The following is a 15,694-nucleotide window of genomic DNA, read 5'->3' as shown; positions in this document are numbered from 1 at the left end:
TTGCTGATTATTCATAAAATGAATAAGTCAACTAATAAGCAGACGCCTTGCAAAAAGTTAATGAAGCTCATGTGTCAAATGAAATGTATAAGCGGTCACACATACCTTTCATGCATTGTTATAGGACCTATGTGGTTTGTCTTATGAAATGTATAATGTATAATGTGTTTTGGCAAAAATGTATAAGTGAAACACATGAATAAAATGATTGGTTTTCGTTTCGTGTATCTGTCAGGTGCTCACTTCACCGGGGGTGTAAACTGATCGATTTCGTTTCACATGAACTGTAAACTGCGAAAAAAGGAAACTGGAAAATGTTCCACAAACATTTCTTCACAACCTTTTTCGCTAGCGAAATTTCATGAAATTTCACGTGCTTCAATTTTTGTTTCGCTTCGATCTGTATACACAGCAAAAAAAGTTGTTGAATATTACATCGAAACTGCTGCAACCAGGTCAATCCATCGGTTGTGTAATATCACAATGTACGATGTACATCAATTTTGCGAACAAAATTACATCCATTGATGTAATATTGTATCTGCTTTTTGCTATTACATCATTATTTCATACATCAGCTAGAATTACGTTGATCGATATTACATTTTTTTTGCTGTGTACTAGGCTTGAATCGAAATCCAAAATTTCATCAACTTTGGCGCACTGGAACTTGAGGGGTTTCTGCCAAGCTTGTAAGGTGATCAATCAAAAATTACCACAAATTATCAAAATAATTTGTAAATTTTGAATTACTCAGTAATTTTAAAATAATAAAAATAATTATGGGTAATTTCAGTAATTCATACTGTTTGGAAAACAATTTGGTAATTTAAAAGATAAGAAAAACAGTAATTTAAGTAATTCTATAAATATTTGTACTCAGGAATTATCATACACACTTAAACAGAGACCCTGAGTTCGGTAAAAAAAATACCGTCTTAGATCGGTAATCCTAAAAATTAAAGATGTTTCGGTATTTTCTCGCTTCATTGCTGAAAACTGTAAATGAAATGACCAAATTTCGGTAATTTCAATTAAATTTAACGAAAACGGTAAACATTTTTACCGGCAGGTCTCTAAATCAGCTTCATCACTGACTTCGGTGAAATATTTTGCTGATGTTTTGATAAACAAAGCGTTCCATTACTGAGTTCGGTATCTGTCTCGGTAAACGTCAAATCCACCATATTGTGATTTTCGGTCGACTTTGAAAACGTTCGTGTTTATGAAAAATAAAAAGGTGAAATTATGGAGGCTGTAATGCAACACCAAGATGAGCGAATCGTAGATATTTTCTGAAAGTAATTAATTTTCGTTATCTAAATAAATACCCATTACATATGGCCTATGTTGTTGCTTGTTTTTTCTGTCGGTCCAAGTTCCATTCTCGTTGGCGACGATATGAAATCAGTATTTGGAATCTTCATCAAATGCTTCCCTGTTTTCAGTGTAGCGCCGAATCCTTCCACCAAAAACTTGTTTTTGTTTATTGGTGGAGCAATTTGCAACAATAACACATTGATCACGACTGCAGCCAAATGTGTGCATGGGTTGCCAGTGACCGCCACCTTGAAACAATATTAAAGCAAATTACAGTTGAGTCGGTTACCTTTTTTAAAAATTACAGATCGCTCGGTAATTTTCGATTTGCATATCTTCCCCAAAACTACACTTCTCCGGTAAAGTCGACTACACAAATCTAGCAATGCACATCGGTAAACGTTACCGATCGTTCGGTAAATTTGCCGGCTAATTTTGTTGATCCAGTTTATAGATTTGTCGGTAATGTTCTCGATTACCGAAAACATTACCGACCGTTCAGCTGTTGAGAATTCGGTAAATGATTTACCGAAGTCGGTGATTTTTTCTAAGTGTGTATTCTTTATTATTCTATGTTAATTTTATGATTTTAGTTGCTTCATGTATAGAGATTAGTGACGTTTAACGCACGCACGCTAGCGGGTGTATCGCCGTAAAAAGTTGTTTATTATTTTCTTCAGGCTAACGTAAAAAATGTATGAAATTAGATCTGTCAAAATGAGTTTGATAACGATTTGTTATATATTTTCCTAAGATTTTCCCTAACATGCTCTCACATATCGCACCAACACAACTGGAAAGCTTATTATGTCACGCTAAATTGAGGAAACATTAACCCGCTCTCCCTCCCTTTCGTTACGTTTTTCCTATACCTAATGCATTGCTTGTTACAAAATCATAAACCCCCCCTCCCGCTCGCCATCATCCCTTGCGCGATAATCGAGATTTGATTGCCAATAGAGATTTTCACGCCTGGTTGAATTGGTGCACTGTGTGAAACTGTGGTAGTGAAAATCCGAGGAAAATACATAACAAACTGCTGTCAAACTCATTTTAACATATCTAACTACATACATTTTGAGCTTAGACCTCCGTTAGTGTGCGTGCGTTAAACGTCACTAATCTCTATTATGTTGACATTTGCATCAGTGCGCGTAAATCTCCAAATCCAAATCAAAACAAATGCAACATACGTGTCTTGCTATATTGAAACAGTATTTTCAGTAAAACTTTCAAATTTTGTTTTCCTTTATTAAAGAGATTTTCCGATTTTTCAATAAAACGTTTTTTAAACTCAGGTTGAAATATGAGTTTAACATGATTCCAGTTTTGTTTTTTGCTGTGAATCTCATTGTTATTAATCGAGCTTGGATTTCATCGTAATTCTCTAACAATTCCATCTTTAGAAACATTGTTAATCATTTAATAATTGGGTTGTTTAACTTCGAAAAATATACCGATTTTCGTTTTCAGAGCACAACGATATTTTTATCAATCCCGTAGACATTCACACTTAGAAATTATCGCCGACTTCGGTAATTTTACCGAAATCTGAACAGCTGAACTTTTCGCTAAAATTTATGCAATTCAATTCAATTGTTTTTCAGCTACTTTGAAACTAAATCTCTACTAAAATGACAAAATTTGATCATTTAAACAAGGTTGAACATGTTTTGATATTATTTTCAAATTCAATAGCCTTTAAAATGAAGGTCAAAGTTTTACCATAGAGGAAACTCTAAGACTAGAAGCACAAACGAAGTGACAGACGACTTACTGGCGAAGAAATCAATTAAAATAATGTGGTTCGCCGTAATAGAATTTTCTTAGAAGCTTGTGCCATCAGCCACTAGATGGGCTAGTATTTTTGTTTTGATTTGAACATAGTTGATTTTGTCATTTTTTTATGCATTTCAGTTAAGAGTAGAGTGAAAGAGATAGAACCAAAACATTCAGTACATTTAGTGTTGCCATGTGGTACAATCCATTAGTAGTGTTGCCATGTGGTACAATCAACAATCAATACGAAACTAACGATTTTAAATTGGCTCACCACTTTAGTAGCCTATTGGTCCCAAGCAAACGATTAACGTACCCTATTCTAGTTGAAATTCTATTACTACACTATGTTTGTTTTGATTCGCTATGAAAGTTTGACAGATAACATCAGTGGTGTGTGGATTCATGCAGAACATGCAGGGGTGAGTGAAATAGCTTGGGACTGCTTGGGACCGTTGTTCTGGTACTGAGTGAGCCAAAAATAATAATGATTTTCTTCGGGACCCAGTGGTCTTAGAGTTACCTCTATGGTAGTAGTGGCATAGAGGTAACTCTAAGACCACTGGGTCCCGAAGAAAATCATTATTATTTTTGGCTCACTCAGTACCAGAACAACGGTCCCAAGTAGTCCCAAGCTATTTCACTCACCCCTGCATGTTCTGCAGTAATCCACACACCCCTGATGTAATCTGTCAAACTTTCATAGCGAATCAAAACAAACATAGTGTAGTAATAGAATTTCAACTAGAATAGGGTACGTTAATCGTTTGCTTGGGACCAATAGGCTACTAAAGTGGTGAGCCAATTTAAAATCGTTAGTTTCGTATTGATTGTTGGTACACAGCAAAAAAAGTTGTTGAATATTACATCGAAACTGCTGCAACCAGGTCAATTCATCGGTTGTGTAATATCACATTGTACGATGTACATCGATTTTGCGAACAAAATTACATCCATTGATGTTATATCGTAGAGGTAACTCTAAGACCACTGGGTCCCGAAGAAAATCATTATTATTTTTGGCTCACTCAGTACCAGAACAACGATCCCAAGCAGTCCCAAGCTATTTCACTCACCCCTGCATGTTCTGCATGAATCCACACACCCCTGATGTTATCTGTCAAACTTTCATAGCGAATCAAAACAAACATAGTGTAGTAATAGAATTTCAACTAGAATAGGGTACGTTAATCGTTTGCTTGGGACCAATAGGCTACTAAAGTGATGAGCCAATTTAAAATCGTTAGTTTCGTATTGATTGTTGGTTATATTGTATCTGCTTTTTGCTATTACATCATTATTTCATACATCAGCTTGAATTACGTTGATCGATATTACATTTTTTTTGCTGTGTAGTGGTGTTGCCATGTGGTACACTGAAAAATTGCATTAGCAGGTGCGTCACCAAAGTTTTCGAGCCGCTCCGTCTGTCACTTCGTTTGTGCTAGAAGGTCCCGAAATAACGTGCTCAACTTTTTGGCTCAGCTCTGGTACTCTCTTCGGTCCCAAGCTAATCGATTCACCCCTCGAAACATAGGAAAAACCAATAACCCCTCATTTTATCGGTCAAACTTTCATAGCGAATCAAAACAAACATTGCGTAGTACTAGAATTTCGACTAGAATGGGGTACGTTAATCGTTTACTTGGGACCAATAGGCTAGTCAAGTAGCGAGCCAATTTAAAATCGTTAGTTTCGTATTGATTGTTGGTATCAGTCTTAGAGTTACCTCTATGGAGTTACCTCTATGGAGTTACCTCTATGGTTCCAGTGTACCAAAATTGATGAAATTTTGGACTTCGGTTCCATTTTTAATGTAGATAACGAATATGTATTTACCTCCATACCCCTAAACAACCCAATTGAGTAATTCCAAAGAAATTCATAAAATTATTCAAGTAATCGTAGTAATTTTGGTAATCGAGAGTAATAAAAGTAATTTCATGGTGATAAAGTTATTCAAGAGCAAATTTTCATTACGTCGAATGTAACAAAGGTAAACAAAGTCAAGCTATCAGTGTCAATCGATATTACACTATATACTGTCCGAATATAGGATCAAATCCCATTTTTAAATTTATTTACCAGTCAAATTGCTTTTTGACGTAATCACCTTCTGATCAAAATAGTTTTCGATGATACTTAAGTCACCCAATTTCTATGGAGATGCCGTTTGACTTAAGTAACAGCGCTGAGAAACCCGTAAAAAGTGTACGTTCGTCGTTTCGCTTTCTCATTATTAAAGTGAATAAATCGAACTGTTTGTTGCTAAGATGATTTCGGTGGTCCTAAAATGATGAATGGGCTGCACGTAAGGAGACGTAATTGATAATTCTCCCGAATATCCTGGTAAATACACTTTGACTTAAGTAACAATAGGGGTCACCAAACGACGTATAATAACTTTTGACTCAAAAACCAGTATTTCTTAGCATGAAAGCTAGCGATTTGCCTTTGTACGATTAAAACCCGGCTGAATATGTTAAACATTGCTATCATTATGAGATTATATATGTTTAATTGGAAATAGGAATAACTTTTCGGTCATCAAAACAAAACTTTATTTTTCTCGGATCGGTGCGAATGTTACTTACGACATAATGAAAATTTGCTCTTGAATTTTATTCAATTGAAAAATAATCAGAGTAATTTTCGGTGATCTGACTGGCACTGACCGGTAATTAACCGGAATGGTTGGTCAGAATGCATCGAATGCATCATCCAGAGTGTTTTCAACGATTTTTAGGCCTATATTTTGTACTAGATTGCTGTACTAGACTAGCTTGCCTTGAAATGGCGATGTCTTGTGACGTTCATTTTCCAAACACAAATTCCTATTAGAAACGTCATTTGCCGATTCAAAACCGAATCCATTCAACGACGCTTTCTGTTTGTCAATAAAAATCTCTTCGCAAACCTTTCGACCAATTTGAAATTGCAGCGGATTTTGCGATCTTCAGAGTGCCAAAGTTACAGAATGTTTTATTTTCTATCGAGTGATTCATTAAAGGTGTATGGTTTGAATTAACATCAGTCCTGCTGTCCGAAAAAAAATGAACAACTTTGGCGATCGGATTGAGGTTAGTGCGGTTGTTTACGTTAGAGTAATGATTGCTTCAGGGGTACGTTTTGTTTAATAATTTGCAGGATTTTGAGGTCTACGAAGCACTGGGGAGAGGTGGCTTCGCCAGTGTGTACCGCGCAAAATGCCTCCGGACCGGAGTTCTGGTTGCGATCAAAATGGTAAGTAATTTCCCGCGCTTGTTCCGCTCCGGCAACCACCCTACACCCGCAACAGTGCAGGAGATGTTGGGGATAAAAAGGAAGTGAAAGTGTTTTAAAAGTTTGAATTTATTTGCTTTTAGATTGACAAAAAGTTGATGCAGTCCTCTGGCATGGCCAACCGTGTTCGACAGGAAGTAAGTATCCATTCTCAGCTGAAGCATCCGTCTATCTTGGAGTTGTACACGTTCTTCGAGGACGTTAATTACGTTTACCTCGTGCTGGAACTCGCTGAGAATGGTGAACTGCAGCGTTATCTGCGAGATACTAAAAAGACATTCAACGAGTACGAAGCTGCTTCAGTACTGAAGCAAGTAGTTGACGGACTTCTATATCTACATTCTCATCATATCCTTCATCGGGACATGTCCTTAGCAAATCTACTGCTAACGAAACAAATGACCATCAAGATATCGGATTTTGGCCTAGCTACCCAGCTGTCACGACCGGATGAAAAGCACATGACTCTTTGCGGGACCCCGAACTACATTTCACCGGAAGTGGCCTCTCGTGCTTCACATGGCTTGCCGGCTGATGTTTGGGGCCTCGGATGCATGTTGTACACTTTCCTGGTGGGGAAACCTCCATTCGATACCGAAGGAGTGAAATCCACCTTGACGAAGGTCGTGATGTCCAACTACAGCATTCCATCCTACATATCTTCCGAAGCTCGAGATCTAATTGACCATCTTCTAAAGAAAAATCCTGCCGAACGGATAAAGTTGGATCAGGTTTTGCTGCATCCTTTTATGCGAAAGGCAACAAGTTTCGAGAAATATCGGGCCGGTGGAACCCTTGCTTCCAGTGACAGTGGAATCGTCACCATGTCCAGCAGTGGTGGATCTAATCGTTCAAACATTCCTTCAAACTTCAGCCAGGAACGGTATCAACAGACGAACGTGCATCAAATGCCTCTACGGTACCAGCCGATCAGCGAACATGAGTACGACTTTCAGGAGAGTATTCTTCCACAGAAACGTCCGCAGTCTGCATCACACAACAAACCGACATCGGATTTCTTCTCCGGTCTGAGCATCGAACCCCGGACGGTTCCTCCCGCTCGGATAATGCATCACCAATTGAATCAGATATCACTTTTGCAACAGTTCAATAGCCTCGAGCTGATGGAGAAGTACAATATCAACAAGGCGGACATTGCCAGCGTAGGCCGTTCGGCATCCGAGGGCAGCTCGGGAGTATTGCTGCAGGAGCACAATCACCAGCATCAGCAAGCGATTTCCTTGCTCAATTCAAGGCCCAAATCGGCTTCCATTTCGATGCTATATCATCAGCTACCATCGGGCAATGCCGATCCTGCTACCGTTGGTGATAAAGAGAACTATGGTTATCTCCGGGATAACGATGATGCAGATCGGGGGTCACCGTTGAATCCGGGACATTATGTAAGTATCAAATGAGATTCAAACTCACCATCTACAACATCCCTAAATTTTCAATCTTCTGCTAGGACTTTCTTGAAAACTTTCAATCAAGAGACAATCATCACCCAGCAAAAAGTGGTACTCCAAGGTACGGAAGCCCTGGCAGATTACACAGAAAGCGCTTCGACACTCCACCACTGGATACCGCCCGTTTACTACCAAATCGTCACCAGACGAAAAATGCCATCCTCAGCATTCAATCGAGCGGGGAAGTCGTGCTGGAGTTCATCAAGTATAAAACCCGCTACAAAGAGAACCGAGTGGTGGACGTCTGTCGGATATCAGCAGATGGCTTACGGTTCGTGCTGTATCACCCCGAGGGGGGCAAAGGCGTAGCGATCAAAGACGAACCACCGGATTTACCGCCGGGTGGGGCCGATAATATATTCAGCTACGAGAACCTACCGGAAAAGCACTGGAAAAAGTACCTCTACGCGGCTAGGTTCGTGCAGATGGTAAAAGCAAAGACGCCGAAGATTACGTACTACAGTGAGAAGGCCAAGTGTCAGCTGATGGAAACGCTGGAGGATTATGAAGCGAGTTTCTACACTGGTAAGTTGGTGGGGTAATTTCGTGGTTTAAATAATTTTAAATCAACTAAATTCTTCCAAACAGGGACCAAAATTGTGAAATCACCTCAGGAAGGCATCAAAATCGTAGATTCCAATGGAACAACAACGAAAAGCACCGCTAGTCTGAGTTCAGTACTGAACACAGAATATCAGCATTTTCAACAAACTTTAGAACATTGTCTCAACATCGAGCAGGCTCTATCTGCGATTCAAACTGGGAAAACGTTCCCACTCATCATTGGCCGGCGACCGGTAACAGCTTCTTCATCATCTGCTTCCGCTTCCTCTACCAAAGAAAACCATCTGCATTCCAACATCTCCAGCCCGCAAACTCCGATGGCACCACATCAGATGTCCTCCTTTGCCATGTCAGTGAATTCCCATACGTCAAACAATCGACGACCGGTCCTGTCATCCAAACCCGTCAGTGCAAATTTTTCCAACGTTGCCACGAAAAAATGCACCATCCCTGGCGTTGGCACAGCCGTCCAGCTGTCCCAAGGTGTCATCCAGGTACAATTCCTTGACGGAGCCACCCTGTCCCTGATTCCCATCGAACAGGGCGGTGGAGTGACGTTTTCCTCCGGCATAGGAAGCCCTCTGCAGCACTATTCCACCCAGGATGATGCCCTGCTTCCGACGGCCTTGCGGGCGAAAATTGATCAGATGCCGTCACTTTTGCGCGAGCTGAATGCTGCCCCAGTGCCTTCGATTCCGTTCAATTTTGTTGAGGGATCGCCACGGACGCCGTTGACGCGGTTTCTACGATGATGAGTCCGTGTGCCTTGTACCCGGAGGATTCTCATCAAACCTACCCCAACAAAGTTTGTTAAAGTGACCAACAAAATATTTTCCTTTTAAGAAAAGCTCTCTACTTTTTATATTTGTACTGAATTGATTTCGTTCGGTGGGTTCAGTGGAGAATCTACTGCACTGTAGGAAATCTGCATTATTTTCTAGTTAAATTGAACTGATTGTAAATTATTATATATTTTTATCGAATAAAATTGCAGAAAAGTTTTATTCATAGCTGTTTTTTTCAATACATATTGTGAAATTTTGCGTTGAACTTGGGCCGTGCCGAAGCCGACATTCCCCTTACGTTGACTTTAGTGACACTAAGTTAAGAAAAACATTCACTTGCAACCTAATGATAACAGTCGTTGCAGCCCTGTAATTACTTGTTTGAAGGATGATATTTTTTTATCTAGTTCGTTTATTTGTAAGGCTCAATCGCGTTAGCTTTACGGAGCCGATAATTAATTGTTCTTTGTAACAAAATTCACTTAATTCTATGTCTAGTAGGAGATGGGCCGAATATTCGCGGCTAACCCGAGGTTAGAGGGGTACATTATTAACACTGCGCGACGATGAGACTCATCGAGACAGGGGACGAGACAAACAAAAACTTATACTATAGACATTTGTAGAAACACATAAATCGACTGCATACAACAGAGTTCGCGGGTACCCAACACGTCTCTGATAGGGTGAAGGATGATATTGTAAGCGTTTTGACACAAGTAAAATAAAATTGAAATTTTTGCAGTAAAATATACTTTATTGTTGAGAAAACTCATCAAAACAATCATTAGACTCCACAGTGGTTTAAAAGTGAAAATTCATGAACTTAATTGCTTTCTGATGAGTGCTTACATTGTGGCGTTTAAGTGAAGTCTTCAGAAGGTATTAATAATTTCATTTATCGCATCTTTTGCAATGTGCACCTTAAGTTTTTCTTAAGGTCCAACTGTACGACAGAAAATAACCTTTATTATTTCAATAGATAGCGAGTAGGTTTTCTCAGAAAAATTGCAGAAAATATCATGTCAAGCAACTTGGCTCTAAACATCAAGTTGCAATGAGTCCAGTTTATCGAAATAATGGAGATAGTTTGACAGTTGCAGAATCGTATATCAGTCCTATATTTGTTGTAATTGTAATTGTAATTTATCAGCCCTGGTGGCCACTGCCAACCCATCGTGTTAGGTGAGGACCTACCAAGCCTAAGCGTTGAAACATGCCAGATCGTATAGCATGCCGTAATCGTTACTAGCCGAGCCGGCACAAAATGTCCAAACTAGTACGCCGATACATTGGCGTTGACGGTACCGTCGAAAAATTTGCCGGGGGTGCCCAAGTTTGATTTTGGCACACTGTGTAGAGTGACCAACCCCTTGTCATGATCTGAACAGTTTGAGAACAATTTTGCTTTGATTTTATTTTAAGATATAGGATGTTACAAAACCAAATGATAAACTCGTCAACTCTTCCTCCTTTCGATTATTTGCCCAGTTATATAATTCTCTGGCATTTTTAATTGGATGTTCACGTTCTCTGGCTAAACTGGCTCGTGTAGCCATGCGCTTTATCGTACCTCCAATACCATCAGACGGTCCTTTGCCATGGGATGTCGCAAAGAAATGCCATTCAACTTCAATTTCATACATAGACTTGAACTTGCAGAGACTAGAAAAATTCTTACGGTTTTTGTACTGTGAAGCAGCTCCGTCAGACGTAAAATAAATCTTCTTCACTATTTTTCATTCAACTGTACGTAAAAAAGTTATCATTTTTGGAAAAAAAAACAGGTTAACAGCTACTGCATCATGTGTCAACTCTTCTGAGATAACTATGAAACTAAAATGAAGCACTTGCGAGTTTTCTTTACAGTATATAACGAATGGATGGATAGTAGCTTGTTGTACATTCCAATGAAGAGATTGTACTTCATCCTGCAGTATAAAGGAGTATTTTCAGAAAAATCACAAATGACTAAAAAATTCCCTACTTGCAAATTGTTTTTCGTTGTTTTTAAGAATTTATATTGTTCTGTTTTAATGAAATCATGCGGTATCAATTTGAGTAATTTTTCACAAAAATATATAACAAAATCTTCAGGCTCTTTAACAATAGTTGGTATATCACATCTATCAGTAGTTACCCACTGTTCGAATGACAGTTGATCAATCATTTTTTCTTCTAATTGCTGTTTAAAAAATCCTCAATTGGGTTCTTTAAGGGTATTGGGGTAAATGCATATTCGTAATCTGCATTAAAAATGGAACCCAAACCCAAAATTTCATCAATTTTGATACACTGGAACTATTTTAAATATGTACAATTACATTTGCAAAAATCACCTTATTAGCGCCCCTCTGTGTCACTTTGTATGGGAGCGAGCTGTCAGTTTGTTAGTTTAGTGTCAAACAGTGAAGTTATTATTTTGCTTTAAATCTTGATTTAAAAATCGAGATGAAAGTGTGTTAGTTCGAAAAAAATATCGCTGTGCTCAGAAAACGAAGCTCTTCCAGTATAAAAAACGATACATTTTTCAAAATTAAAGAACCCAATTGACAATCCTCACAACATGTGTGTGTGTGTGTGTGTGTGTGTGTGTGTGTGTGTGTGTGTGTGTGTGTGTGTGTGTGTGTGTGTGTGTGTGTGTCATCCTCTATCCCTCACCCAGCCGGGGGCGTTGGACAAGTAGAACTGCGAATAATTTGATCAAATCTCATGCTCCGTAATGGTGCCCTTTATGTTGTGAAAACTAGTACTTCAAAAAGGGTAACTTTTGAGGCAAGACAGGGTGTCCTCAACAAGTTAAGGGAACAGGATGCACTAGATGTCCACAACAGGTACAGCAAAACATCACATAGACGCCCTTATTCAATCTAACTACTCAGGGGGTAGAAGGTCAAGAAGAGCCACCGCCGCCAACTAAAGCTTGAACCGGGTACCTGGGACTCCCACGATATACCCGCGGCAATGGTCAGCAGACGATTCCCTGTACGTATTTAGTATGTAATATGTTTTATTTGGATACACGTTTGAAGCCATGCGTCATCTAAACCATAATTTGCATCACCACAAATACACTTGTCAACAATCTTCAACTGGAACGTACTCACCAAATCACTTCACCCGGGAGCGCATTCCCGATGCTTCCACGCATATTTTTCTCTCCACACAAAACCAAATATCACTTTTCTTTTTCAAGTCACTCCGTGCACAAAAGCTATGCACATCGCAAAACCCTAACAATAGATCAGCGCCGTTCTCATCACCGCGTAAATAAACAGAAATTAAAATTTTCACTCGCGATGCCACAAATTTCTGGTCCGGGAGAAACATTCAAACCACGCAGCGCCAAATCTTCTGATGCTTGCAATTTTGCAAACATGATGAATCATGTTTTCTTTCTCGATTCTAAAACTTCTCGGAAAGCGAGAAAACCACCACTCACACACGTATAACCGTCCGGGAGGCAGAGTGCCAGCGCTAATCCGGCAAATGCAGCCGAAAACTATGAAAGCTAATGCACGCACAAAACAGAGAACGAACTTAACACACAACCGTATCCAAAGGCGTTCGAAACTCGACTCTCGTCTGGACAATCCTCACAACATCTAACATAACAATATGCTGTTTTTCTTTCACAAATTAAACTATCAGTCAAGGACTTTAAGTCATACAAAATATTGTACTTTTTTAAACTATGTGTTATAAGATAAAAATTTTCATGATTTGTACAAACGCAAACATTGTGCGATCCTGAACTTGTTTTTTTTTCCCTGTGTTGGGGACATAATACCACCATAGAGGTAACTCTAAGACCACTGGGTCCCGAAGAAAATCATTATTATTTTTGGCTCACTCAGTACCAGAACAACGGTCCCAAGCAGTCCCAAGCTATTTCACTCACCCCTGCATGTTCTGCATGAATCCACACACCCCTGATGTTATCTGTCAAACTTTCATAGCGAATCAAAACAAACATAGTGTAGTAATAGAATTTCAACTAGAATAGGGTACGTTAATCGTTTGCTTGGGACCAATAGGCTACTAAAGTGGTGAGCCAATTTAAAATCGTTAGTTTCGTATTGATTGTTGATACCACCGCGACCATAACTTTGATCTATTGTGGTGTATCCTCTTTTGATTTTGCCGTAACGCAATGGCAAGATGCTATTTATATGAGCAACCACCACTACTGTTGTTGGCAATTATCCCAAACAGGTAATGCATTCCTTATGAAATGTATAACTTGATTGGGAGAAGCAGCCCAGATTTCCCAGGGTTCCATAAGCCCCTTATCTAGATATATACGTCGTTTGTGAAATAGTGCAACGCAGTCACACAACAAATGTTTAAAGCTCTCACTCTCTAGTTTACAAAAACGGCATCTGTCTTCATCAATTTTTCCGATAAGTTTAAGGTGATATTTACTAGGACAGTGTCCTGTAATCAAACCAGTATATGTACTCAAATCGTGTTTCGATAACGTCAGCAGTTATTGTGTGTGCAAAGCGTTAGGCTCTATGAAACGGTTTGATTGCCGGGCATTTAAGGTATTATTCCAGTTGCACTGTACCTTTATTCTTTCCCAGTTATTGAACTCCATTTTAAGAGCACAAAAAGATAATCCTAAAAATGGTTCTGGTCCAATAAATTGCATTGATGATCCCACCTTAGCCAATTGATCAGCTTTTTCGTTCCCTTCGATTCTGCAATGACCAGGAACCCAGTATAGGTTAACCTTATTACAGTAGGACAAATGCTGCAATAGCTTAGTGCATTCCCAAACCAGTTTTGAAGTGCAAGTTTTGGACTTAGAGCATTCAACGCTGCTTGGCTATCTGAACAAATACATATGTTGCATTTTTATAATTTCTTTTTAAGCAAATCGTGGCACATTCTAGGATGGCATATATTTCAGCTTGAAATACTGTTGGCCATTTTCCCATCGGCACCGATAGGCTGATCCCAGGACCACTTATTCCAGCCCCAACCATATTATCTTGTTTCGATCCATCCGTATAGAATACTATTGACCCAGGACGAAAAGATGGCCCTCCTGTATTCCAATCATAACGAGTCACTTCAGGAACTTTGAATTGGTGATTGAAGTTGTTACGCTTTAACATCCAGTCTTTATTCATTAAAATTAGTGGACTTATTTGAAACTCTTTTAAAATGCTCAGATGTCCAATAAGATCTCCATCAAAGAAATTCATGGACCGTTTGAGCCTCAGAGCACTTTTCATTGCATCCATTTGAATAAATTGATGTAAAGGAAGAATATTGAGTAGAGCATCTAATGCCTTCGAAGGAGTACTACGCATTGCTCCAGTAATGGAAAGAGTAGCAAGTCTTTGTAACTTGTTCAATTTAACTTGTGCCGTTTGTTGTCTGGTTTTCGGCCACCAGAATCCTGAACTGGTTAAAATTTTGCAGTATTTAGGACGAAGTTTCGTGAATGAAGAAATTCCTATTTTTACCTCACTATTAATTTCCTTAAATCTTTTGTATGCTTCTTTAAGTGTCGTCATCAATAACCTTTTCTGTATTGCTTTTCGTTTTCCATCGTTTTTCACTGACACGTACACGACTTGTTTCATCGTCCTCAAAAAATTAAACAACAAGTTCCTTCGTTGCATCATTTAAGCCATGTGAACTGTTGAATGTGCTCCATCAGTTTCAAATAATTCTTTAGCTGCTGTTGCGAAGTACCTTGTGGTGCTAAATTCTTCCATTATTTTTTGTATTGTCCATGACTTGGCAACACAGTTAAAATCTGTAGTTTTTCACTCCTTGTGGTATCTTGTCTGCCAAATTTTTCTTTCAATTGAAGAATTATTTCTACAAAATCCTGTGTTGCACTTGTTTGGTCCTCCTGCGGTCCTAGTTGGAAAATATGCTTCCTCACTCCTTGATTGATTTCCTTAATTTTATGTTCAGGATAGTAAACGTTGTTTGACTTCTTTGCATCAATCGGTGAAACTTGAATCCCAGCAATTCCTTGGTTAAATATTTCGATGTTGACAGATCGCGAAAATTCATCATCAGTTGTTGCAGTTGTGGCCACTGATATTGTTGATGGTATCGTTGACAGGCTGGGTACTTCAGGCAAAACCCTTCCAACAACAGTTTCCGAGTTTTCAGCGATGATTTGTTTCTCACCTCTTCTAGCCTGTCTTTCAACTTCTTGACGGCAAGATCCGCAGATGCGTAAATTTGAATTCATTGTATCTCCGGAATATCCAATCGTGTTCAAGTTCTGTTTGGTATTTACACCTTACATCATCTTTTTTGTAGGTTGAATACATTGGGTCATAACAAATCGGTTATTCATATCTTTGTACTGGTGAACGCTGTAAAAAAAACGTAAAAATATAAATATACTATATACATTTAACTTATGTTCGTATAACATTTATATTGAATAACAAGCTTACCTTAAAAGAAACGAAACTTTGTATAACAGCACTGAATCGCCGTCCTTCAAACTATTTCTAT

General features: G+C 38.9%; 1 protein-coding gene across 1 annotated transcript; it reads left to right on the top strand.

Annotated features, from left to right (window-relative positions):
- The first annotated feature begins 5,960 nt into the window (after positions 1-5,960).
- On the top strand, positions 5,961-9,387 carry SAK (Sak kinase). Its single transcript, XM_065217412.1, has 5 exons — positions 5,961-6,179; positions 6,247-6,342; positions 6,465-7,784; positions 7,850-8,375; positions 8,439-9,387. The coding sequence occupies exons 1-5, from the start codon at positions 6,153-6,155 to the stop codon at positions 9,164-9,166; spliced, it is 2,697 nt and encodes an 898-aa protein (XP_065073484.1). The 5' UTR covers positions 5,961-6,152; the 3' UTR covers positions 9,167-9,387.
- Positions 9,388-15,694: the final 6,307 nt, after the last annotated feature.

Source organism: Ochlerotatus camptorhynchus, unplaced genomic scaffold (genome assembly GCF_037179485.1).
Source record: "Ochlerotatus camptorhynchus isolate MF236.1 unplaced genomic scaffold, CSIRO-AGI_Acam_v1.1 ptg000077l, whole genome shotgun sequence".
Lineage (NCBI taxonomy): Eukaryota > Metazoa > Arthropoda > Insecta > Diptera > Culicidae > Ochlerotatus > Ochlerotatus camptorhynchus.
Note: the sequence above shows the minus strand (reverse complement) of the source record. Positions and strands in the feature narration are given on the sequence as shown.

Excerpts from the sequence above, each read along its gene's own strand:
- SAK (XM_065217412.1), top strand. The coding sequence starts at position 6,153 with ATGAACAACTTTGGCGATCGGATTGAG. Across the intron at positions 7,785-7,849 it reads CGTTGAATCCGGGACATTAT|GACTTTCTTGAAAACTTTCA; the intron begins GTAAGTATCAAA and ends ATCTTCTGCTAG. Across the intron at positions 8,376-8,438 it reads TGAAGCGAGTTTCTACACTG|GGACCAAAATTGTGAAATCA; the intron begins GTAAGTTGGTGG and ends TCTTCCAAACAG.